General features: G+C 42.6%; 1 protein-coding gene across 1 annotated transcript in view; it reads right to left on the bottom strand.

Moving 5' to 3' along the window:
• Window positions 1-24,721, bottom strand: part of asb2a.1 (ankyrin repeat and SOCS box containing 2a, tandem duplicate 1) — a 47,054-nt gene that overhangs the window by 7,977 nt on the left and 14,356 nt on the right. Inside the window, exons 5-8 of the mRNA XM_055640082.1 lie at window positions 16,082-16,237; window positions 13,997-14,242; window positions 11,182-11,353; window positions 5,097-5,652 (exon numbers count right to left, since the gene is read on the bottom strand). Coding sequence (XP_055496057.1) covers window positions 5,097-5,652; window positions 11,182-11,353; window positions 13,997-14,242; window positions 16,082-16,237 — 1,130 coding nt within the window. The remainder of the gene's footprint in view (window positions 1-5,096; window positions 5,653-11,181; window positions 11,354-13,996; window positions 14,243-16,081; window positions 16,238-24,721) is intronic.

Genomic DNA, 24,721 nt, shown 5'->3' on the forward strand with positions numbered 1-24,721 from the left:
TCAACAAAATAGAGAGAGTACAGAGGAGATTTACTAGAATGTTGCCTGGGTTTCAACAACTAAGTTACAGAGAAAGGTTGAATAAGTTAGGTCTTTATTCTCTGGAGCGCAGAAGGTTAAGGGGGGACTTGATAGAGGTCTTTAAAATGATGAGAGGGATAGACAGAGTTGATGTGGATCAGCTTTTCCCTTTGAGAATAGGGAAGATTCAAACAAGAGGACATGACTTCAGAATTAAGGGACAGAAATATAGCGGTAACGTGAAGGGGAACTTCTTTACTCAGAAGTGGTAGCGGTGTGGAATGAGCTTCCAGTGGAAGTGGTGGAGGCAGGTTCGTTGGTATCATTTAAAAATAAATTGGATAGGCATATGGATGAGAAGGGAATGGAGGGTTATGGCATGAGTGCAGGCAGGTGGGACTAAGGGAAAAAAAGTTGTTCGGCACGGACTTGTAGGGTCGAGATGGCCTGTTTCCGTGCTGTAATTGTTATATGGTTACTATAAGCAATTAAAATATGTGTCTAATTATAAGGTCTATGACATTACCTAATAATCTGTGGAGATTTATCCAACATTCTTGACATCACAGATCTCCCTAACATATGCTGCAAATGTCTAGAATGTTATTCAAAATATATGCCCTATTTTAATTAGTATACATTATTCCATTCATACAGTAGACAACAGTCTAGTTTTATGTAAGATGCTAGATTGTGGATCATTAATGATGCAACTAAATTTAAAGTAGCTCTTTCTTCCCAATAACCCTTTCTGGCTTAAGTCCTCCCTCTGCCACCTCCAGTTTAAATTCCATTTGGAATATTTTGGAGGACCAAGAAACCAAGAACCAAGAACACTATCAAATATAGTGATGCTATAGGACTATCCATTAAGCTACTCTACAAGGCTCTATATCTCTTTTCTAAACTCGAGGAGCCCAATCTGCCTACTTGTGGTTTGTGCTATGTTATAGACCAATGCTTTGTCATGTTGTATCTTATTCACTAACATCCTGTGGAAACAAATACTCCATGAGATGCAAGGGTATTTTATCTTGATCCTATAATTATTCAAACCTACTTTCATTGAAATATAATGCCCAGAAAAATTGGTTCCTATCTATCCAACATTAAAATTGCCCTTAATGCATGGGGAATGGTCAAGAAAGTGGGATAAGACACAGGGTGATGGATGATCAGCAATGACTTAGTGTTTCATCACAGCGTGGCACAGTGGCACAGCTATGCAGTGCTGCTGCCTTACCACACCAGATATTCAGCTTCAATCCTGACTTTGGTTGCTGTCTGTGTGGAATTTGCACGTTCTTGCACGAATTTGCATGAGGGTACAGAGGAGATTTACTAGAACGTTGCCTGGGTTTCAACAACTAAATTACAGAGATAGGTTGAATAAGTTAGGTCTTTATTCCCTGGAGCGCAGAAGGTTAAGGGGGGACTTGATAGAGGTCTTTAAAATGATGAGAGGGATAGACAGAGTTGATGTGGACAAGCTTTTCCCTTTGAGAATAGGGAAGATTCAAACAAGAGGACATGACTTCAGAATTAAGGGACAGAAGTTTAGGGGTAACATGAGGGGGAACTTCTTTACTCAGAGAATGGTAGCGGTGTGGAATGAGCTTCCAGTGGAACTGGTGGAGGCAGGTTCGTTGGTATCATTTAAAAATAAATTGGATAGGCATATGGATGAGAAGGGAATGGAGGGTTATGGTATGAGTGCAGGCAGGTGGGACTAAGAGAAAAAAAGTTGTGTCGGCATGGACTTGTAGGGCCGAGATGGCCTGTTTCCGTGCTGTAATTGTTATATGGTTATATGGTTCTCCGTGTGCACGCGTGAGTTAGCTTTGGACACTCTGCTTTCCTCCCACATCCCAAAGACGTGCGGGTTTGTAGGTTAATTGGCCTGTGTAAATGACACCTCATGCACATGGAGTGGATGGTAAAGTGGGATAACATAATACTAGTGTGAGCGGGAGATCGATGGTCGAGGTGGACTTGGTGGGCTGATGGGCATGTTCCATTCTGTATCTGTAATCTAAATAAACTCATGGATTTCACTAACAACAATTAACCTGTTCCAACATATTTCTGACAGGAACTTAGAAACATAGAAACATAGGTGCAGGAGTCGGCCATTCAGCTCTTCGAGTCAGCACCGCCATTCAATATGAACATGGCTGATCATCTAAAATCAGTACCCCATTCCTGCTTTTTCTCCATATCCCTTCATTCCTCTAGCTCTAAGAGCTAAATATAACTCTCTCTTGAAAACATCCAGTGAATTGGCCTCCACTGCCATCTGTGGCAGAGAATTCCACAGATTCACAACTCTCCATGTGCAAACGTTTTTTCTCATCTCAGTCCTAAATGGCTGACTCCTTATTCTTAAACTACCACCCCTGGCTCTGGACTTGCTAATATTCCATTTAAATAACCAACCAAACTAGATACTCAGTACAGTCCTCCTTAAACCCGAGGCAGCAAGGGAAATTGTGGTAAGAAAGAAGAAATGTCGGTTTAATGAAGCATAACTATTGGTACCAAAAGCCTTTGTAATCACTTAATTTTCAGGAACTGTGCAAATTGAACCTTAATAGCAGTTTGTAATGTAAATGTTCGACAGTTAAATCTGGGTTGGATTTGCAAAAATGACCATGAGGCTATTTGTATTCTGTGTGTGGGGAAATCTGCTCCATTTGTTTGACACCCAAGTGGATGAAGGATGTGGATTGAGGACAGGGCAAATTAAGGGACTCTGGAGAGTTCTTATTCAAACCAAACGATTATGGTCATTTATTTTCCCATAAATCAATTTATAATGGTCGACGTGTAAATGTTGATTCTAAGAAAATTGCAGATGTTATATTATTGAGGCAATTGAGGAAATTCAGAGTGTCTCCGAGGATCCTCCAGTGCTTCTACGCAGCGGCGGTGGAAAGCATCTTGTCCGGGAACATTACCATCTGGTTTGGGAATTGCTCTGCCAAGGACAAGAAGGCTCTGCAGAGAGTAGTGCGTTCGGCTTTTGAGAATGGTGGGCAATCACTTCCAAAGTTCTGCCCACACAGTCAGTACACCTCTCCTACACTTGTCTCCCGCACTAAGATCACCTCGCAGAGAATGATCCCAGCCTAACCCTCGCTATTCTGCAAGAAAAAACTACATTGAAGACTCAAACTCGCGATCGAGTAACTGCCGGGATCGAGGCGCAAACTCGCGACCTTGCGGATATGAGCCGAGCACTCTACCACTGCGCCAGCCATTAAAATCTACGCTAAAAATCTTCCATTCCGAAAGCCGAATAATTCTGAATTACGAAAAGTGTCTGGTCCCAAGGCTTTCGGATAAAAGGTTGTGCACCTGTACTTAGAGATACAGTGTAGAAACAGGCAATCGGCCCACCGACTCCACGCCAAACATTGATCACACGTCCACACTAGTTTTAAGTTATCCCACTTTTGTAACCACAGGGAGCAATTTACAGAGGCCAATAAATCTATAAACCTGCACATCTTTGTGATGTGGGAGGGAACTGGAGCACCAGGAGGAAATCCGCATGGTCACGGGGAGAACGTGCAAACTCCACACAAACAGTACCTGAGGTCAGGATTGAACTGGGGTGTCTGGCAGTGTGAGGCAGCATCTCCACCAGCTGCACCACAGTGCCACCCAAGAATTTGGTTTTGAATTTTAGAGGGCAGCTATTTAGATCCCTGAAGGATCCTGGTAACTCATAAAACGATAGAAAAGGGATTTGAAACAGATCACTTGGGCCTCCTTTCTAGGGACGGCTGTTGGAGGCTTTGAGCGACAGTGACTTAAAAGAATCTTCTTTAAAGAATTTGTGAGCAATGGGGCAGTTCACATGAGTAACATTTAAGGAATTCTCTGTTTTGGCCAAACTTTAAAAGGCTTCAAGAGAAATAAACATATGACTATCTTGAAATACTGTGTATATTTAAACTCTGCATGAAATTAGATTAAATTCACTCTCCGAGTTACGGCCCTGAAATTATTGAACCAAAGGGAATGAAGGGAGGTCAGAGTCACCACAGCTGGGAATGAAAGGAAGGTTAGAATTTGAGATGAACTTGGAACTTTTAGTACATTTCTGTGGCATTTAAAAGTTCAAATTCCATTTGAGTAGTACGGAGGCATGGTCTCGCTGCAGCATTGATGTGTATTAGGCGGGTTCCTAAACAAGCCACAAGGGGAGTTCCATCACTATCACCCAAATTGAGGATCTTAAAAAAGGCTCCTAATCTGCACTGTGCAAAGATAATCGAGACTGATTGCTTAAGACAATGGCATTTTGGTTCAGTTCATTTTAAAACTGTTTTATCTCCCATTCTTTCAGTATTTATGGGCCTTCACATCACCTAGAAATTGTAACGTCCTTTGAACTTGGAAACACTCATGGAACCTTAAGACACTGAGAAGACATAAAATAGTGGAGGAACTCAACGGGTCAGGCAGCATCTGTGGAGGGAATGGACAGCTGACATATTGGATCAGGACCCTTCTTCCTGTATTTTATGAAACTTTGTCAGCGCCAGAAACGTGGCAACACTTGTGTGCTGCCTAGGTGAGGTCTCCTGTATGATTTTAAAGGGTTGTATGCTAAACAAAGCATTTCACTTCACCTAGGTACATGTGACAATAAAGTATCATTGGATTGAATCACTTGGATCTTCCAGCACTTTGTGTTTTGCTCCAGATTCCAGTTTCTGCAGTCTCTTGTGCCTCCCTTCAAGGCATTATGTTGTGCAGTTAGGTAATGGGTGATTTTCCCCAGTATTATTAATTATCAAGGTGTTAGACACAAAGAGCTGGAATAACTCAGCTGGACAGGCAGCATCTCTGGAGAGAAGGAATGGGTGACGTTTCGGGTCGAGATCCTTCTTCAGACCAGAATTAGACCAGAACAATTCGTCCAGAATTATCAATCTGCACTAAGCCATACAGAATAATTAGCTTTTATACTTTTCATTAATTTTGCAATTATGCTCAATTCACCACATAAAGGATAGAATTGCACGAATAACATTTTAAAACGTGAAGGTGTTTGAGTAACTTACTTGGACAACTTTCGGATGTTTATGTTCTGGCTCTCTTTCAGGGTTTCTCTGCACTGGCTCTGGGTGTTGACAACTGCCATAGTCACAATTAAAGCAGGATTCTCCGTCACCACCATAGTCCATGATTAACTTTAGCAAACTGAGGTACTTCATAGAAAACATAATTGTTGCCGGGAAGGAAGTGGGGTGTGTCAGAATATAGGCATTGATGTTAGCGCCATAGTCCATGAGGATCTGGATAATTTTGATGGAGCCATGTCGGATAGCAATGAGAAGGGGGGTTATCAAATCCACGTTGGGATGTGCTCCAGCCTTCAGCAGTATTTCTGTAGACTCTATATTGTTGTTGTAAACAGCAAAGTACAAAATAGAAGTGCGCTTGTCTTCAAAAAGTCGCGATCTTTCAGGTGATAGGAGAGCATTAACGTTAAAGCCGGCTTCTATTAGCTCTTCAATAACATCCACGTGGTTATGCTGAACAGCAAGATGAAGAGGACTAATCCCACTGCGTCTCACGCGGACCTTACTGGTAACGGGAATCAATACCTGAACCAGGCTGGGTAAGAACAAAACATTGACAATGATCTGTCAGGCATAAATCATAGTAACATAGAAACATAGAAAATAGGTGCAGGAGTAGGCCATTCGGCCCTTCGAGCCTGCACCGCCATTCAATATGATCATGGCTGATCATCCAACTCGGTATCCAGTACCTGCCTTCTCTCCATACCCCCTGATCCCCTTAGCCACAAGGGCCACATCTAACTCCCTCTTAAATATAGCCAATGAACTGTGGCCTCAACTACCCTCTGTGGCAGAGAGTTCCAGAGATTCACCACTCTCTGTGTGAAAAAAGTTTTTCTCATCTCAGTCCTAAAAGATTTCCCCCTTATCCTTAAACTGTGACCCTTTGTTCTGGACTTCCCCAACATCGGGAACAATCTTCCTGCATCCAGCCTGTCCAACCCCTTAAGAATTTTGTAAGTTTCTTGTAAGAAATCACTTTCAGGGGGGGGGGGGGGGGGGGAGAACAATGGAGGACCCTGGGTGGGGGGGGGATCGCTGTGAGGGAGGTGGGGGGAGAACAATGGACAATGGGGACACAGCATGGGGGATCCACTGTGTGGTGGAAGGGGGTGGGGGTGAAGAAAAGGAGCCGGCGTGCCGTAGGTGGCCACTATTTGTGTACATTGTGTATGCAACAAAGAATTTCACTGTGACGATAAAGTATTCCATTCCATTCCACCAGCAACACAACGTGAGTGTGATCAACTTGTGACTGCATTCAGTGACATCAATTAATCTCAGACTTCCTTGCTTAGTGAACTTAGTCTTGAAGTTACTTGCCCAAGAGGAAGACTAGGTGTGTAAAATAGGCCCTTTGTCACCTCAGATTCAGATTCAGATTCAATTTTAATTGTCATTGTCAGTGTACAGTACAGAGACAACGAAATGCATTTGGCATCTCCCTGGAAGAGCGACATAGCAAATTATTTGAATAAATAATAATAAGTGTCCGGGGGGGGGGGGGGGGTGGTGATTGGCAGTCACCGAGGTACGTTGTTGAGTAGAGTGACAGCCGCCGGGAAGAAGCTGTTCCTCGACCTGCTGGTTCGGCAACGGAGAGACCTGTAGCGCCTCCCGGATGGTAGGAGGGTAAACAGTCCATGGTTGGGGTGAGAGCAGTCCTTGGCGATGCTGAGCGCCCTCCGCAGACAACGCTTGCTTTGGACAGACTCAATGGAGGGGAGCGAGGAACCGGTGATGCGTTGGGCAATTTTCACCACCCTCTGCAATGCCTGAACCCAAATCTTGAGGCTTGATAAGCAAAATAATTGATGAGACGGATTGTGAGACTATTTTTCATGGTGAGATAACGCACTGTTTAACAGGTTTGGTAAGATTAGCTTCATTCAATCAACATGACATACCTTTGTACAATAGGAAGAAAGAACACACCACTGCTGAGGAAGGTAAATGTACAATTGTGGCTGCATGAACTACTCCATTTCCAAAATGCAATGTGATATCATCTCCAAAATGGAACGCAAAGCACTTTGTGTTCATCGTATGAGACCAAGGACAATTTTTAGGCTAATCTTCCCCTGTATCAGTTTAGTTTTAATTTAGTTTAGTTCATTGTCACAGGTACCAAGTTACAGTGAAAAGCTGTTGTTGCGTGCGATGCAGTTGGCAGAAAGACAATACATGATTACACTCGTGCCATTTACAGCGTATAGATACATGATAAGGGAATAACATTTAGTGCAAGGTAAAGCCAGCAAAGTCCGATCAAGGATAGTCCGAGGGTCACTAAAGAGGTAGATTGTAATATCGAACTGATTTCTGGTTGTGGTAGGATGATTTAGTTGCCTGATAACAGTTGGGAAGAAACTGTCCATGAATCTGGAGTTGTGTGTTTTCACACTTCTATACCTATTGCCTGATGGGAGAGGGGAGAAGAGGGAGTGGCCAGGGTGCAACTTGCCAAAGCAGCGTGAGGTATAAATGGAGTCAATGGAAGGGAGGTTGGTTTGTGTGATGGTCTGGGCTACGTCCACAGTTTGCTGCAATTCCTTACAGTCTTGGATGGAGCTGTTCCCAAACCAAGCTGTAATGCATTCTAATCAAATACTTTCTATGGTGTATCTGTATAGGTTGGTGAGAGTTGTAGAGGACATGCCGAACTTCTTCAGCAGTGGATTATGCCACAACACATTTAATAGCCTGGGTATCTCTTAGTCTAGAAGCTGTTCTGGGTGTTTAACTGGGCAGTGGTGGTGAGGGGGAATTGAATGCTGACTGATGGCTGCTGTGTGCTGCCTCTGCCTCAATACTGTTTTACTGAATGAAGCTCAAAGCGTCTTGTGCTGCAGAGTTGGCACAGGTTGTGGACAAGACAGGTTTTTTTCACTGGGAGCTCTGCCATTGGCAGTTGACCTTCCGATCATGTGAATAAGTCATGGTGGAGAGAGGACAGGGGTTAGGTCGGGTCGGTTAGAGTTTCAGATGGGGAGGAGTTGAAGAGAAATCAACAACTCAAAGGTTAAAGATGGAGCTAAGCTGGAAAGGGTGCAGAGAAGATTTACGAGGATGTTGACAGGACTTGAGTGCCCAAGCTATTGACAGAGATTGAGCAGGCTAGGACTTTATCCCTTAGAGCACAGGAGGATGAGTGGCGATCTTATAGAGGTGTATAAGATCATGAGAGCAATAGATAGTCCAAATGCAGTCTTTTACCCAGAATGTGTAATCAAGAACTAGGGGACATGGGATTAAGGTGAGTGAGGAAAGATTTAATAAGAACCTGGGGAGGCAACATTTTCACACAAATGGTGGTGGATATATGGAACGAGCTGCTGGAGGAGGTATTTAGAAACATAGAAATTAGGTGCAGGAGTAGGCCATTCGGCCCTTCGAGCCTGCACCGCCATTCAATATGATCATGGCTGATCATCCAACTCAGTATCCCGTACCTGCCTTCTCTCCATACCCTCTGATCCCCTTAGCCACAAGGGCCACATCTAACTCCCTCTTTAAATATAGCCAATGAACTGGCCTCGACTACCCTCTGCGGCAGAGAGTTCCAGAGACTCACCACTCTCTGTGTGAAAAAAGTTCTTCTCATCTCGGTTTTAAAGGATTTCCCCCTTATCCTTAAGCTGTGACCCCTTGTCCTGGACTTCCCCAACATCGGGAGCAATCTTCCTGCATCTAGCCTGTCCAACCCCTTAAGAATTTTGTAAGTTTCTATAAGATCCCCTCTCAATCTCCTAAATTCTAGAGAGTATAAACCAAGTCTATCCAGTCTTTCTTCATAAGACAGTCCTGACATCCCAGGAATCAGTCTGGTGAACCTTCTCTGCACTACCTCTATGGCAAGAATGTCCTTCACAAGGTTTAAAAGACATTTGGACAGGATAGGATAGGTTTAGAAGGATATGGACAGGCAGGTGGGACTAGTGTTGATGGGCCATCTTGGTCGACCGTAGGGCCTGGTTCTACGCTGAATTACTCTATGGCTAGATAAGAATGCAACCTGCTCCAGGTGATTGTGTTTATGGTCATAATCTGGACTATGATGGTGAGGAGCTAGAAGGACATTTGCAGCGATGGACTGGGAGGGAAAAGTGATGAGCATTCAAATCTTAAAGGGAACGCAACAAAAACTGTTCACTGAACCTCGGCACACGTGACAATCAACTAAACTGAACATACCTGTAAGAGGATCAAGGCCCCAAATTCTATGGTGATTGACCAATTCCTCTTAATTAGCTTAGATTTTTAGTTTAGATATACAGCCTGGAAACAGGCCCTATGGTCCACCAAGTCCATGCTGACCTGTGATCCCCGTACCATGTCCCTATCCTACACACTAGGGACAATTTACAATTTTTACCAAAGCCAATTAACCTTCAGACCTGTATGTCTTTGGAGTGTGGGAGGAAACTAGAGCACCCGGGGAAAACCCACACGGTCACAGGGAGAACATACAAACTCCGTACAGACAGAACCCGTAGTCGGGATCGAACCAGTGGTACTGTAGGGCAGTAATTCTGCTGCTGCACCACTGTGCTGCCCAATTCATCTTAACTGATGCTGATGCTGGCCTTATCATTGTCTCCTTATGCTCAAACAAATTTTAAAATAATGGTATCCAAATTAAAGGCCATTTGATGTCTCTATGTACAAAGAGGCATCTCTGCAAAAGCCCTAAGGCAATTCAGCATCTTGTGGGAATCACACAGTAGGTCTATTTTGGGGTTTTTAATGGAATTGCAACACTTAGCAAAACAAAACTATTGTACTGTGTGAAAATACTTCTCGGCTCCTCTTTCAAATTGACTGCCTCTCAGGGCACTTTTTAATTCTCCCATTGGTCATGCAGGGATCAGAGGACTTTTAAACTCACAAAATGAGTACATGGTGGGGGAGGAAGCTGATGGATTAATCCTGGAGCTCCATTTCTTGCACTTCTGCACTGATGCTCACTGACTACCGAGATGGAGGGGACAGTGAGGAGGAAGGTTTAATCCAAAGCTGGTTCTAGGTTGGCATAAATAAGATTCCCTAACTATGTGTAGGAAAGAACTGCAGATGCTGGTTTAAAATGAAGGTAGACACTAAAATGCTGGAGTAACTCAGCAGGACAGGCAGCATTCCTTCTCTCCAGAGATTCTGCCTGTCCCGCTGAGATTCCCTTAACTATGCAGTTGATCTATTTCCCAGATATTAAACAAGCTGCTGGCTTGCACAATGTAAATAGGTAAGCATTTGGCTTTTTTTTTAAACATCTGGAAGTCTTTACTATAAGGCATTTTGCATTGATGTGGTGGTAATTCTTTGGATTGGTAATGTTTGTGCTCCAGTGCCCGCTCTATCATAGACGTCTCCAGGATTGAGTAATAATGCTGCATGATCATTTATTTTGTCATTTAATTGCTTAAGCATCATCTACACAATTAATATACCTGACCTAGTTCACCATCTTATAACATAGTGCCTTTATATATATTGGGTGTTCTTAAAGGTCATATTAAATATTTTGATATAAAAATATTTTCAAAGGGGTTGTACATTGGTGCAACTGGTAGAGTTGCTGCATCACATTGTCACAGACCCGGGTTTGATCCTGACCTCCGGTGCTATCTGTGCGGAGTTTGCAAGTATTCCCTGTGACCGCGTGGGTTTCCTCTGGGTGTTCTGCTTTCCTCCCACATTCCAAAAACATTAAGGATTGTAGATTAATTGGCCTATAAATTATCCCCAGCGTGCAGAGAGTAGATGCGAAAGTAGGGATAGCATGGGACTATTGTGAATGGGTGATCGATAGTCAGTGTAGACTCCATGGGCTGACGGGACCGTTTCCATGTTGTATCTCTAAAACTAAAAAAAAACGAAATGCTGAAATTATTACAAGCAGTTATGTTCATAAATGTGCACTGTTGCTAAACAGATCCACAGCAAGTATCTCCCCATCTTATTTCTCCTTTCAATATTAATTGTTCAACTCAAATTTCAGAGCGCAAGGCCACAGTAATTAAATCCTTCACATTATTTTCAACTCAGCATGTCACAAACTTACTCCGAGTTGCCTTTTGCAGCTGCGATGTGGAGAGGCAGCCAGCCATCCTTATTTCCCTTGTTTGCATCAGCGTTTTGTGACAGGAGGAACTCCACGATGTCTACATGCTCATTTTTACAGGCTTCATATAACGCTGAGGCATTATCACTGGCCTGGGTGTTGATGTTGGCACCTGAGGATAGATAGTAAGCACAGCATAATACCATCAATACAGCTATCATGGACCAATATTACTTTGAAAAAGTGACCGTAGAAATTGACGGCCCATCGTATTGGCAATGTAACGGGTTGGATCCATATCATGGTTGGTGTCTATCTGGGATTTTCTTGTGACTATGTGATATCTCTCAAGTAAGATTTCCTCCCACATTCCACAGACATGACAGTTAATAGACTAGTTGGAACTGTAAGTTGCCCTGAATTAGCAACAGAAGTATGTGGGGCCACAGATGATAGGAAAGTGTGAGAATAAATTGTCAATGTAGACAATCTTTAGTTTTGTTTAGAGATACAGTGCAGAAATAGGCCCTTTGGCCCACAACTAGCAATCCCCGCATACTAGCACTATCCTGCACACACTAGGGACAATTTACAATTATACTAAGCCAATAGTTACTAGAATGTTGCCTGGGTTTCAGCAAGTTGGGATGTAATGTTAAAATTGTACAAGGCATTGGTGAGGCCAATTTTGGAGTATGGTGTATGGTGTAATGGTCGCCTAATTATAGGAAGGATGTCAACAAAATAGAGAGAGTACAGAGGAGATTTACTAGAATGTTGCCTGGGTTTCAGCAACTAAGTTACAGAGAAAGGTTGAACAAGTTAGGGACTTTATTCTTTGGAGCGCAGAAGGTTAAGGGGGGACTTGATAGAGGTCTTTAAAATGATGAGAGGGATAGACAGAGTTGACGTGGAAAAGCTTTTCCCACTGAGAGTAGGGAAGATTCAAACAAGGGGACATGACTTGAGAATTAAGGGACAGAAGTTTAGGGGTAACATGAGGGGGAACTTCTTTACTCAGAGAGTGGTGGCTGTGTGGAATGAGCTTCCAGTAAAGGTGGTGGAGGCAGGTTCGTTTTTATCATTTAAAAATAAATTGGATAGTTATATGGACGGGAAAGGTATGGATGGTTATGGTCTGAGTGCAGGTGTATGGGACTAGGGGAGAATACGTGTTCGGCACGGACTAGAAGGGTCGAGATGGCCTGTTTCCGTGCTGTAATTGTTATATGGTTATATGGTTATACAAACCTGTATGTCTTTGGAGTGTGGGAGGAAACTGGAGATCCCAGGAAAAACCCATGCAGGTCACGGGGAATGTACGATCTCTGTACAGACAGCACCCATAGTCAGGATCGAACCAGGATCTCTGGCGCTGTTAGGCAGCAAATCTACCGCTGCGCCATGGTGCTGCTAGTGTGTCCAAAGGGCTGTATGATTCCATACCTCAGGCTCTCTAGTTCCAGAACTCTGGAATTCTTTCTCCAAACCTCCATGTCCCACCTCTTTCCTCTCTAATATCATCCCTCTAAATCTGCTGCTTGGCTGGATTTTGATCATCTGTCCTAATATCTCCTGAGGTGACTTGGTATCAAATTATATTTAAAATACGCTTGTTACTATATTAGATCCTCGATATGTGGATGTTGCCATCTGACCAGGTGTAGTTGGCCCTTACCCTTCTCTCTTCTATAGTCCTGCTCCAAAAATGAGGCCTAATATGAGGGAAATCCTGCAGTTGTGAGTAGGAGAAAGTTGTGGAGAGAAGGTCCTCATCTAATTCCATTATCATCATTAAGCTGTCCCACCAGCCCCAGATGTTATCGGCATATAGGATATCCCCTGTGCTCATGCATGGTCCTATGTTTACAGAAGGAATGCATGATGAAGGTCTTCCTTGATCACAATATTTTTCCTGTGCAATTCTTCTAAATTCCCCTTGCACCAGATAATGTAAAAATAACAATGCATTGCAGAGGATGGATCCATTGGTCAATTTGTACAGAACGTTCTCAGGCCACGAGCAGCCATCTTTGTACAGCCTGGGTATACAAGCGACTGTTTGGGAGACCGATGGAACGGATTTGCCGGCTGTTGTGGGGCCACAGACATCTTCTGCCACCTGGGAACTCGGTTCGTGGCCAGGTTACCAACTTGTGAGCTGTTCGGGTTATGAAGAGTTCACAAGAATGTAACCCTACTGTAATTTGGGAAGGACATGTGGAATATTTCATCTGCACCAGCTCCAGTTAATCCCACTCGCTTGTGTAATTTTCCAAAACAGCGGATGCTCTAACTTCTCCAGTATTTACCTAATTCCCTTTAAAATCTGCGTCCACCAGCTTTTCAGGCACCGTATCGCTGACTATAAAAACTCTCTTCTCATCTCACCTCTGGTTCTTTCATCAACTTTAGACTTTAGGCTTTAGAGATACAGAGTGGAAATAGGCCCTTCAGCCTAGCGAGTCCGCCAGACCAGCTATCACTAGCACTATCCTACACACTAGGGACAATTTACAAATTTTTACCGAAGCCAATTTACCTACAAACCTGTACGTCTTTGGAGTGTGGGAGGAAACCGGGGCACCCAGAGAAAACCCACGCAATCGCGAGGACAACGGACAAACTCCGTACAGACAGCACCCGAGGTCAGGATCGAACATGAGTCTCTGCCGCTGTAAGGCAGCATCTCTATCGCTGCGCCACCGTGCCACCCTGCCTCCCAACTTGTGATTGCCAAACCACGAGAAAGCCCTCGTAATCCAGCAGTACCACCACTTCCAAATAACCAGTATCGAGATATAGTTCGGCTTACCACACTTTACAAGAAAACGTACAGCCTCCATTTGTCCACTCTGAGCTGCAACAAATAACGGAGTGATTCCGTAAGAGTTTGTGGACTCGATCTTGGCGCCGGCAGTGATAAGAGCTTCAATGATGTCCAGATCATTTCGTACAACGGCCTCGTGGAGTGCAGTCCATCCGAGGTTGCAGCGGTGATTAACGTTGGCGTTGAATTGTACGAGAAGCTTCACAACATCCGCGCTTTTATTTTCACATGCTGTTAAAAAAAAAGACGACCAAAGTTAAATTAGTATTTACCGAGAAAATCTGGAGTATTGTTTTAGTGGTTTGTGAGCAATTTATACTGTCATCTGGTTTCCATGTTAAAATCCTACTTAGTTTAGTTTAGTTTATAGTCAGGTGTGCCGAGGTGCGGTGAAAAGCTTTTGTTGCGTGCTAACCAGTCAGTAGAAAGACAATACATGATTGCATTCAGGCCTTCCACAGTGTACAGATACATGATGAAGGGAATAACGTTTTGTGCAAGACAAAGTCCAGAATAGTCTTCAGTGGTACACATTGTAAATTTGTATGTCAAGAGTCAAGAGTGTTTTATTGTCATATGTTCCAAAACGGAACAATAAACATTCTTACAGATGTGTAAACACAGTACTCAGTAGACATCAACAAAAATAAGTTTAACATCATCTAGATCATGCAAAGACAAAATCAAAGCCACAGGTCCCCAGTGCAATCAAGGCAGTTTGTGGTTTGGAGTTTAGTTGGAAAATGTGGTGTTCAATAGCCTGGTGGATGAAAGGAAGAAGCTGTTCCTGAACCTGGACCTTACACTTTACAGACTCATATACCTTCTTCCCGATGGCAGGAGTGAAATGAGAGCATGGCTAGCCATGAAGATGTCTGAAGAAGGGTCTTGACCCAAAACGTCACCCCAGAGATGCTGCCTCTCTCCAGTATGGCAGCTGCACCATGGCAGACAGACAGGGAGAGGCTTCAGAGGGTAACTAGGACAGCGCAGAAGATCATTGGTTGCCCTCTCCCCTCCCTGATGGATATCTACACCTCCCGCTGCCTTAGCAGGGCAAAGAATATCATCTAAGACAGCTCCCATCCTGCGTTTGGACTGTTCGACCTGCTGCCCTCTGGAAGGCGCTATAGGTGCATCAAATCCAGAACAAATACTCAGGAATAGTTGCTTTCCGAAAATTATAACTACTCTTAATTCAAATTCACACATGCATTGACTTCACAGCCCAACACCCCGGACTTCCATCTGTATATATGTATATAGCGCCGCAGAAATTGTGCACCTACACCCTCCCCTTCCCCCTTCTCCCTTCTGTTTTGTTTTTCTGTTTCTTGTTTTTTGTACTAAATTATATGTATGCACTGAGTACGAGCAGCTTTTAATTTCATTGTACATGTATAGTGACAATAAATGGCATATCTATATCTATCTATATCTATCTATATCTATATCTATATGCTGGCTCTCCCGCTGAGTTACCCCAGCATTTTGTGTCTATCTAAGGTTCAAGTGTGTATTAGTCAACATACCAAATCTCTTCATTCAACAGAACCATCCTATCACCAACTAGAGAGTGGTCCTGAGCTGCCATCTACCTAATTGGAGACCTTGTGGCTATCTTTAATCGGACTTTACTGGATTTTATCTTGCACTAAATGTTATTCCCTTTACCCTGTATCTATACACTGCGGATGGTTCAATTGTAATCATGTACTGTCTTTCCACTGACTAGATAGCACGCAACATAAAGCTTTGCTGTATTTCGGTGCATGTGACAATAAACCAAACTAAACAATCTTCTAAGGAAGTAGAGGCGTGGATGAGACTTCTTTATGATTGCTGGGGTTCAGGACTGATCTTCAGAGATATGCCACCGTCGAATTTGAAGTAGTTGACCCTCTCCACCACCGACCCGTCGATGAAGACCATTGGCCTTCCTCTCAACATTAACCACATGGTGTTTGGGCACTTACCATTTTATCAGCCGTGATCTCTACATGGGAATGTTTTGTAGAGGCACATGCAAGGAAGCAACTGAAACAGATCCACCTCATCGGTGTTGCTTACCTTTGTAGAGTGCGGTTTCTTTTGCCTTATTAGTGATGTCACATTCTGCTCCTGCTTCTAACAGACAATGCATACACTCCAGGTATCCTCTGGCGGTTGCTAAAATCAAAGCAGTTTCCTCTGCCAGTGTCCGACAGTCCACAGTTCCAGGATAAGCTATTTAAAGGCATTGAGATCAACATTTCATTTTGAGTTGCATAACTGTTCCTCATTTTCAACTTGGTCATTCTGTGTTCAATCAATGTAGAATTTACCTCAAATCCATTTTGTGCTCCTTCTCCCATCACCCTATTTCCAATGTCTACCCTGCCACTCTTTGAGCGATGTATGACTCATTGCTCTATCTTCCCAAAGGTTCGTAACCCTGACATTAATGAGTACATTTTTGATTAGTACAGGTGTCAGAGGTTATGGGGAGAAGGCAGGAGAATGGGGTTAGGAGGGAGAGATAGATCAGCCCGGATTGAATGGCGGAGTTGACTTGATGGGCCGAACGGCCTAATTCTACTCACTTATGACCTTATATGACCTCTGAACCCTGGCCAATATGGCCACTTCTGCTCGATAATCTGTTTGGCTTTCAGACCATTTAACCGCCAGTCTCTATCCGTGTTGAATTTTCTCATCTTCTCCAGCCTGATCAATTCTGGTGCACTATGCTTGGACTTTTAGTAATATAAGTAAATATTTCACCTCCTTTAGCTGTGCCACCATTTAATTACACTGTAATCGCTCTATGCCTTAACCCAGTCTACTGATTTTGAGATTTTGACACAAAAAGCTGGAGTAACTCAGCTGGTCAGGCAGCATCTCTGGAGAAAAGGAATAGATGGCGATTCGGGTCGAGACTCTCCTCCAGACTGAGAGTCAGGGGAAGGGAAACAAGAGATTATAGATGGTGATATAGAGGGATATAGAACAAATGATTTTGGGAGTTTGCCCCTTCATTCTTTGACTAAACAAACAAATCTATCAGAGACTGATAAATGGCTAGGAGTTTTAGTGAGATTATTATTTCAGATTTTCACCCAGCATTCCTTCATTTTTCCCGGCTACATTTTCAATCGCTTCATTCTTTCAAGGCTTGTTTACTTAAAAGAAGACAACTATTGCATGGGAATGTGGACTCCTCCGTTCCAACAGATCTTGAAGTGAGGGCCAACTTTAAATAACTTTGACAATTATCACACAATATCCCAAAACAAACAATGTGACAAAATAGCAAACATCTGCTCATGTTATAATTTTCAGTCGGTAATGGCATCGCCATTGGAAATGTTCCATTGTTGTCTCGTGGGGATTGCATAGTAAGTTTCCCCCACCAAACCGATGCTCCGTCAGTCAGGGGCTCCAATTATACCCTGCTTTATTTAGAAACATTTGGCTGACTTCTTAGAGTGCTAAGAATATTAATTCTCAAACATTCTAGCTATTTGGCATGTTGATTATTTTTTAACACTGGAGGCACAAACAGAGGTTGAAAGATTAGAGTTTGCATTGTGGTAGCCTGCAAAATTACCAACATCTCACAATTCCTGCAACCCCCTTCCTGCCTCTCCACTATATTTTTTTCTCTCATCATCTCATTTTTCGATGAAACTCCAGGTCCAGTAAAGAGAAACGCCAGTCATTTAAACAAATATATAATAATTTAAGTGTATAAAGTACACAAACCATGTTAACCACAATCAATCAGTTTCAAAGCGTCATAGTATCTGGCTCGAAGATAGACACAAAAAGCTGGCAGCATCTCTGCAGAGAAGGAATGAGTGAGGTTCCATGTCGAGACCCTTCTGTCTCGACCCAAAACGTCACCCATTCCTTCTCTTCAGAGGTGCTGCCTGTCCCACTGAGTTAATCCAGCTTTTGTGTGTCTCTCTTCAGTTTAAATCCGTATCTGCAGTTCCTTCCTACACATAGTATCTGGTTTACACTCTCATTTCATTCATAAATGCACATATAAGACTGAACTAATATAAGTACACTAAATGTTTTGTGTGTGTGTGTGTGTGTTTGTTTGGGGCACTGATACTGAATATTCATTATCTATTATTTATCCTGAGTAGCTGGAATATTTCCATATTATTGGAATGATAAGGTCACAACACCTAACCTGCTGTCCATTTTTAAAGCTCTTTCCCACCATCAGAGGACATGGCACAAATAAGTGTAGGTGTATGATCAGCCATGATCATATTGAATGGCAGTACAGGCTCGAAGGGCTGAATGGCCTACTCCTGCACCTTATTTCTATGTTTCTATGTGTATGTTAGCAAAAGGGGAAGAGTAGCGTAATGATTACGTTGCTAGATTCGTAACCCTGATTGCTGGCCTAAAACCCTGACACACAAATTTAAGTTCCTCCAAGGAAATCTCCATTTAATTAATTGAACAAATCTGGAATATGAAGCTGGTATCAGTCGTGGTAACTGCAAACTATCTGGTTTATTCATGTTCATGAGGGAAGGAAGTCTGATGTCCTTATCCAAATGGCTGTAAGTAACCCCAGACTTACAACAATGGAACTGGCAGCCCTCTGAAATGACCCAACAAGTTACTTAATTGGAGATGAACAATGAAAGTGGTCTTGCTTGTGACAACCAGATCCTGTGGCTGATCGGAAAAAGAATACCCAACTTTAAAGTCTTTCTCCCTCTTGTTTTTGGTTTTGAATTGATATGAAAGAAATGAATATGTTCATGGACTCATCATCTCAGTATGTACTTTACAAATTGGCAAACTTTTGAGCTCCTAACCCATGTCAAAGATCAATGCTTGTAAACTCTATGAAGGGACATGTTTTGTTTTGACTTAATTTGTTCAAATTTAGTACGTGCCATTTTGAGAAAAAAATTGAGTTAAAGATTAAAGTTTCAACTTCAGACATTGGAATGTTTTCTTTTAACAATGAACTTCTTGACAGCTGTGAAGAATTAAAAACTTTACAGATAAGGTGTGCCCTTGAAGCCTATATTCTAAGTTACATTTTCTGCTTTTGAAGCAATCAAACTTGAAAAAGTATTTTCTTACAATTTGACTGCAGTTAAGAAAATTATTCTGTTTGAGTAAGTCAAAATGTTATTTTATGTTAATTATTTTAGGTCAAAGCACCATTTAATTCCGTTGCTCAAACAACAAAGTGCTGGAGAAACTCAGCGGTTCAGCCCACATCTGCGGAAGGAATGGATGGACGATGGTTTTGGCCTTGGACCTTTCTTCACACTGATGGAGATGTGGGGGGGAGAAAATGGGTAAAGGAAGGAGGTGATCAGGCAAGTGATGGGTGGGTGCAGGTGAGAGGGAGTGCTTGGCAGATGGATGGAGTAAGCAGCAAAGGCTAGAGGTGAAAAGGAGACAATGGGACTCCCTTTACAGAAATGTAGAGGAGAAGGAATGGAATGCAAAGCCAGATGGAGGGATGTGGGTGAAAGGGGACAGGAGGGTGGGGAGAGAAGGGAAATAAACAGCTCAGATACAGTGGTCCATGTGATCCTTCCAATCCTTTACAGATTCATGTAAAAACAGATGTTTGAGCACAGTTTGGGCTGTCACCAGAGGTAGTTTAACTGAAGTTTTATAATTTGCAACATTTCTACCAATTTTGTACCCAATTTCCATATAGGATTAAGAATAAAATATAAGAATATGAATCAGCTACATTTTGTAGTTCGTACAGATTGAAGTTAGTGATCATATGGAACATAGCACGGTATAATACAAGAACAGGTCTTTCAGTCTACCATGTCTGTGGCTACCACGACGCCAGTCTAATTGATCCTATCTGCTTCCCTCCATTCCCTACTTGTTTACGTGTCCATCTAACTGCCTATTAAACATTGCTATAGTATCGGTTTCTACCACCTTCTCAGGCAGCATGTTCCAGGCATGCACCACTCTCAGTGGAAAAACCTGCTTAACAAATCCGCTTTAAACTTTCCCCCTCTGACATTAAACTTGTACACTATTTGACATTTTCACCTTGGGACAATGTTCTGACTGTCTACTCTATCTAAGCCTCACATAATTTTTTATACTTCTATCAGATCACTTCCTGACCTCCAATGTTATAACCATATAACCATATAACCATTACAGCACGGAAACAGGCCATCTCAGCCCTACAAGTCCGTGCCGAACAACTTTTTTCCCCTTAGTCCCACCTGCCTGCACTCATACCATAACCCTCCATTCCCTTCTCATCCATATGCCTATCCAATTTATTTTTAAATTATACCAACGAACCTGCCTCCACCACTTGCACTGGAAGCTCATTCCACACCACTACCACTCTCTGAGTAAAGAAGTTCCCCCTCATATTACCCCTAAACTTCTGTCCCTTAATTCTGAAGTCATGTCCTCTTGTTTGAATCTTCCCTATTCTCAAAGGAAAAAGCTTGTCCACATCAACTCTGTCTATCCCTCTCATCATTTTAAAGACCTCTATCAAGTCCCCCCTTAACCTACTGCGCTCCAGAGAATAAAGACATAACTTATTCAACCTATCTCTGTAACTTAGTTGTTGAAACCCAGGCAACATTCTAGTAAATCTAATGTTATAGCAAGAAGAATCCATGCTTGTCCAACCTCGCCGAATGTCTAATATTCTCCAATCCTGGCAATGTCCTGGTAACCCTCTCCAAAATCTCCACAATCCTTCCTGTATTCTTGCAACTAGAACTGTACACAAATGTGCAGAAGAGGTTTAGCGGAACATGGCCAGGATTGGGGAGTATTAGATATCAGAAGAGGTAGTTAACTGAAGTTTTATACATTGCAGCACTATTTTCTGACTTTAGTACACACTGACTATATAGATATGTATGTATGAGGAAATCAAGAGGGAAGTGTGTAGTTATATGATCTTTTAATGCAGCCATCATCTGAACAGTAATGGTGCCACCATTAGTACTTATCACATGAAGATGTTAGTAATTGAAAGGCAGTCATATACAAAAGTGCTGAAAAATTACACCAAACCGTCCCCTGTGAAGATAACATCTGTAAACCAGATTTGGATGAAAGAACACAAAACCAAGCCTGTCTATCTCAAAAATATCCAGGGTCCAAAAATAGTGCCAGGCCTGACTGAAACAGTATTGTGCCATGGTGGACTCTGCAAAATGGGGTCTGCAATGTTAAATTTAATTTAGATGCGATTGCTAGTTTAACGTCAGCCTGAGGTAGTGCAGCTGTGAGGGTGGAGAATGCAATAACTAATTATGAGATTCCATGAACAATTCTGTGCAACCTTTGCAGAATCAGAGCTCAATTTGTAGTTGCATAGAGATCCAGTAGGGGGTGGGAAAGTGTATCATCTTCGTTGAGATAATAATGCAGAATACAATAATAAATTTGGACTGAAGGTAGCTATGTAAGACAGCAATGTGTACTAGTATCTTTAGATTTAGCTGGTTTAAATCTATCTGTAAAAATAGTCCTTATATTTGCTCAAGATTTTTGACATGACCCTCTGCATCTGCCACTGAGATCCCCATTAAAGTCTTTCCGCTCTGAATCGTCGTTGTGTAATGTCAATAAAACCTCCGCTCTCCCATTAAAGTCTTTCCACTCTGAATATTCATTGTCCAATTTGTCTAAATAAACAATTTTGCAGAAAACAGTTATGGCCAAGTTTCATAAAAGAACACTCTTGAAATGAATGACTAATTATTCTATTTTTGAGGTTTGTTGTGGGATGAACACCATCCAGAAGATTGACAATGTTCCTGCTTTGCCTTAAACAAAAAAGCCATTTCATCCTTCAAATCCATCTATCTTATCAAATGCACAAAAAAAACGTAGCAAGCCCTAACATCTGCCAAGCCAAATGATGCGCTCATGTCCTGGTGTGGTTTAGATACATAGAAAATAGGTGCAGGAGTAGGCCATTCGGCCCTTTGAGCCTGCACCGCCATTCAATATGATCATGGCTGATCATCCAACTCAGTATCCTGTACCTGCCTTCTCTCCATACCCCCTGATCCCTTTAGCCACAAGGGCCACATCTAACTCCCTCCTAAATATAGCCAATGAACTGGCCTCAACTATCTTCTGTGGCAGAGAGTTCCAGAGATTCGCCACTCTCTGTGTGTAGGACAGTGTATTTGTATCAAGAATAAAAGCATTTAAGAAAGTTCATATAATTTGTGAAAGTGACCCTAACATATTCCATTTAAAAACGTTGACTTGATGGATCAAGTGGCCTCCTTTACTGTACATGAACATGTGAATAGGACAATATTCTCTGACCTCCATCCCTCTTGTTCACAAGTGGGTTCAGGTTACAAACATTTTCTAGACAATAGACATTAGACAATGGACAATAGGTGCAGGAGCAGGCCATTCAGCCCCTCAAGCCAGCACGGCCATTCAGTGTGATCATGGCTGATCATCCCCAATCAGTACCCGTTCCTGCCTTCTCCCCATATCCCCTGACTCCTCCATCTTTAAGAGCCCTATCTAGCTCTCTCTTGAAAGTATCCAGAGAACCGGCCTCCACCGCCCTCTGAAGCAGAGAATTCCACAGACTCACCACTCTCTGTGTGAAGAAGTGTTTCCTCGTCTCCGTTCTAAATGGCTTACCCCTTATTCTTTATGAAATACACCAAGAGCATTTGTTATTTTTGTGTGCTTAGGACAATTGCACATCATGATAGTCACAAAGTGACCATGTTAGGGACTGGTATCCATAGGCCACGGCCCATGAGTTCAAATTCCATAATAGTAGCTGGGGAATATCAAGTCAACTAATTAAACCTAACTGAAATAAAACGCGAGCATCAGTGATGGTGACTACAGCATTTCTCAGGTTATTGTACCAGCCCGTTTGGTTCATAGAGACAAAGCACGGAAACAGGCCCTTCGGCCCAACACATCCATGCTAACCAAGATGCCTTATCTAAGTTAGTCCCATTTGCCAGGATTTGGTCCATAATCCCTCTAAGTGTTTCCTATCCATGTACCTGTCCAAGTATTACTGAAGGTCCTTTAGAAAAGTAAACCAAGTCTACATCACTCGCAATGTAGTGGTCTGGAATCACATATAGATTTGGTCCAGTATAAACAGGACAAAACGTCCCTTTAAAACGGCCTGGGCAAAACACTGGGTTCAGGGCAATGAGTGTTTGGGAATAAATGCCAGTGACGCCCTTGTCACATGAGCCATTCTGTTATTATCTATTTAACTGATCTCATGCCAGCTTCCCCTTTCTTTTACCTAAATTTAAAGATAGATTTCAACACATTCTTTCCAAAAGGAAATGAATCTGGCAAAGCTTTTGGCTTCCCTGGTCTATCTACGCTGTTGTTCTGACTCTCGTCAGCTGCACCAGGACTTTGCAACCTGCTAAGCATCCTTGAAGCAATGAGGTAAATAATGAATTACCATGAGTGTCCAGTGTAGGTTCTTCTGAAATGTTCAACAGCAGCAGCAATGGGAAGAGAAAGCTAACTCACGGCAACAAAATCTACAATGGGGTCCACACAAAATGTAAACATTGAAATGTTAAACAAGGGAGTATGAAGAGGCCTTTTGACCCTTCGTGCCTGCTCTATTATTTAATATCATCATGGCTGATCATCCAAATTCAGTATAAAGCACAAAGGTTCCCTTCATGACAGGAAACGTCACCTGTCCTTCTCCATCACAATTGCTGACCTGCTGCGTTCCCTCCACACTTTGTTTTTGATCGAAATTTTGTATCTTGTTCCAACTTACTCCCCATGTCCCTTGATCCCTCTATCCCTTGGAACGATATCCAACTCCTTCTTTAAACGTATGTGGTGATTTGGCTTCAACTGCTTTCTGTGACAGAGAATTGCACAGGTTCACCACTTTCTGGGAGAAGAATGTTCTCCTCATCTCCATCTACCCATTATCCTTAGACAATGACCCAAGATCCTGGCCTCACTTCCTCAGGAAAATCCTTCCTGCCTCTAATCTGCCCAGTCCTGTTAGCATTTTGTAGGTCCCCTCCCAAACGTTTAAACTCTCACGGGTATAAGCCTTACTCTATTGAAAATAAAAAGGAGATACAACAAACTGCAAATGATGGAATCTTGAGCAGAACACAACATTCTGGAGGAACTAAGAATGATCTCGACCCGAAACGTCACCTTTTCTCCAGAGATGCTGCCTGACCCGCTGAGTTACTCCAGCATTTTGTGTCTATCTTCAGTGTAAACCAGCATCTGCAGTTCCTTCCTACACATTTCCTCAACATTATGCCCATTGATCTGGCCGATTCAGATTCAACTTTAATTGTCATTGTCAGTGTACAGTACAGAGACAACGAAATGCAGTTAGCATCTCCCTGGAAGTGCGACATAGCATATGATTTGAATAAATATTTACATTAGCATATATACAGACATAGTGTTTTTCCTGTGGGAGGAGTGTCTGGGGGGGGGGGGGGGGGGGGGGGGGGTTGATTGGCGGTCCATTCCCTCCATTGATGCTGCATAACCGACTGAGTTACTCCAGTATTTTCAGATAAGCCTTTTCAAATTGATTGCTGTCCTTATCTTTAAATTACTAAGGGAACAGCTTGAACCGATGACAAAACTGTCAAAACTAAATTCAAAGTGATGTGATTGCATGTCTAAAGATATAACAGGATATCAATATGACCCACACAAGAT

This window comes from Leucoraja erinacea, chromosome 9, assembly GCF_028641065.1.
Source record: "Leucoraja erinacea ecotype New England chromosome 9, Leri_hhj_1, whole genome shotgun sequence".
In the NCBI taxonomy this organism is placed as follows: Eukaryota; Metazoa; Chordata; class Chondrichthyes; order Rajiformes; family Rajidae; genus Leucoraja; species Leucoraja erinaceus.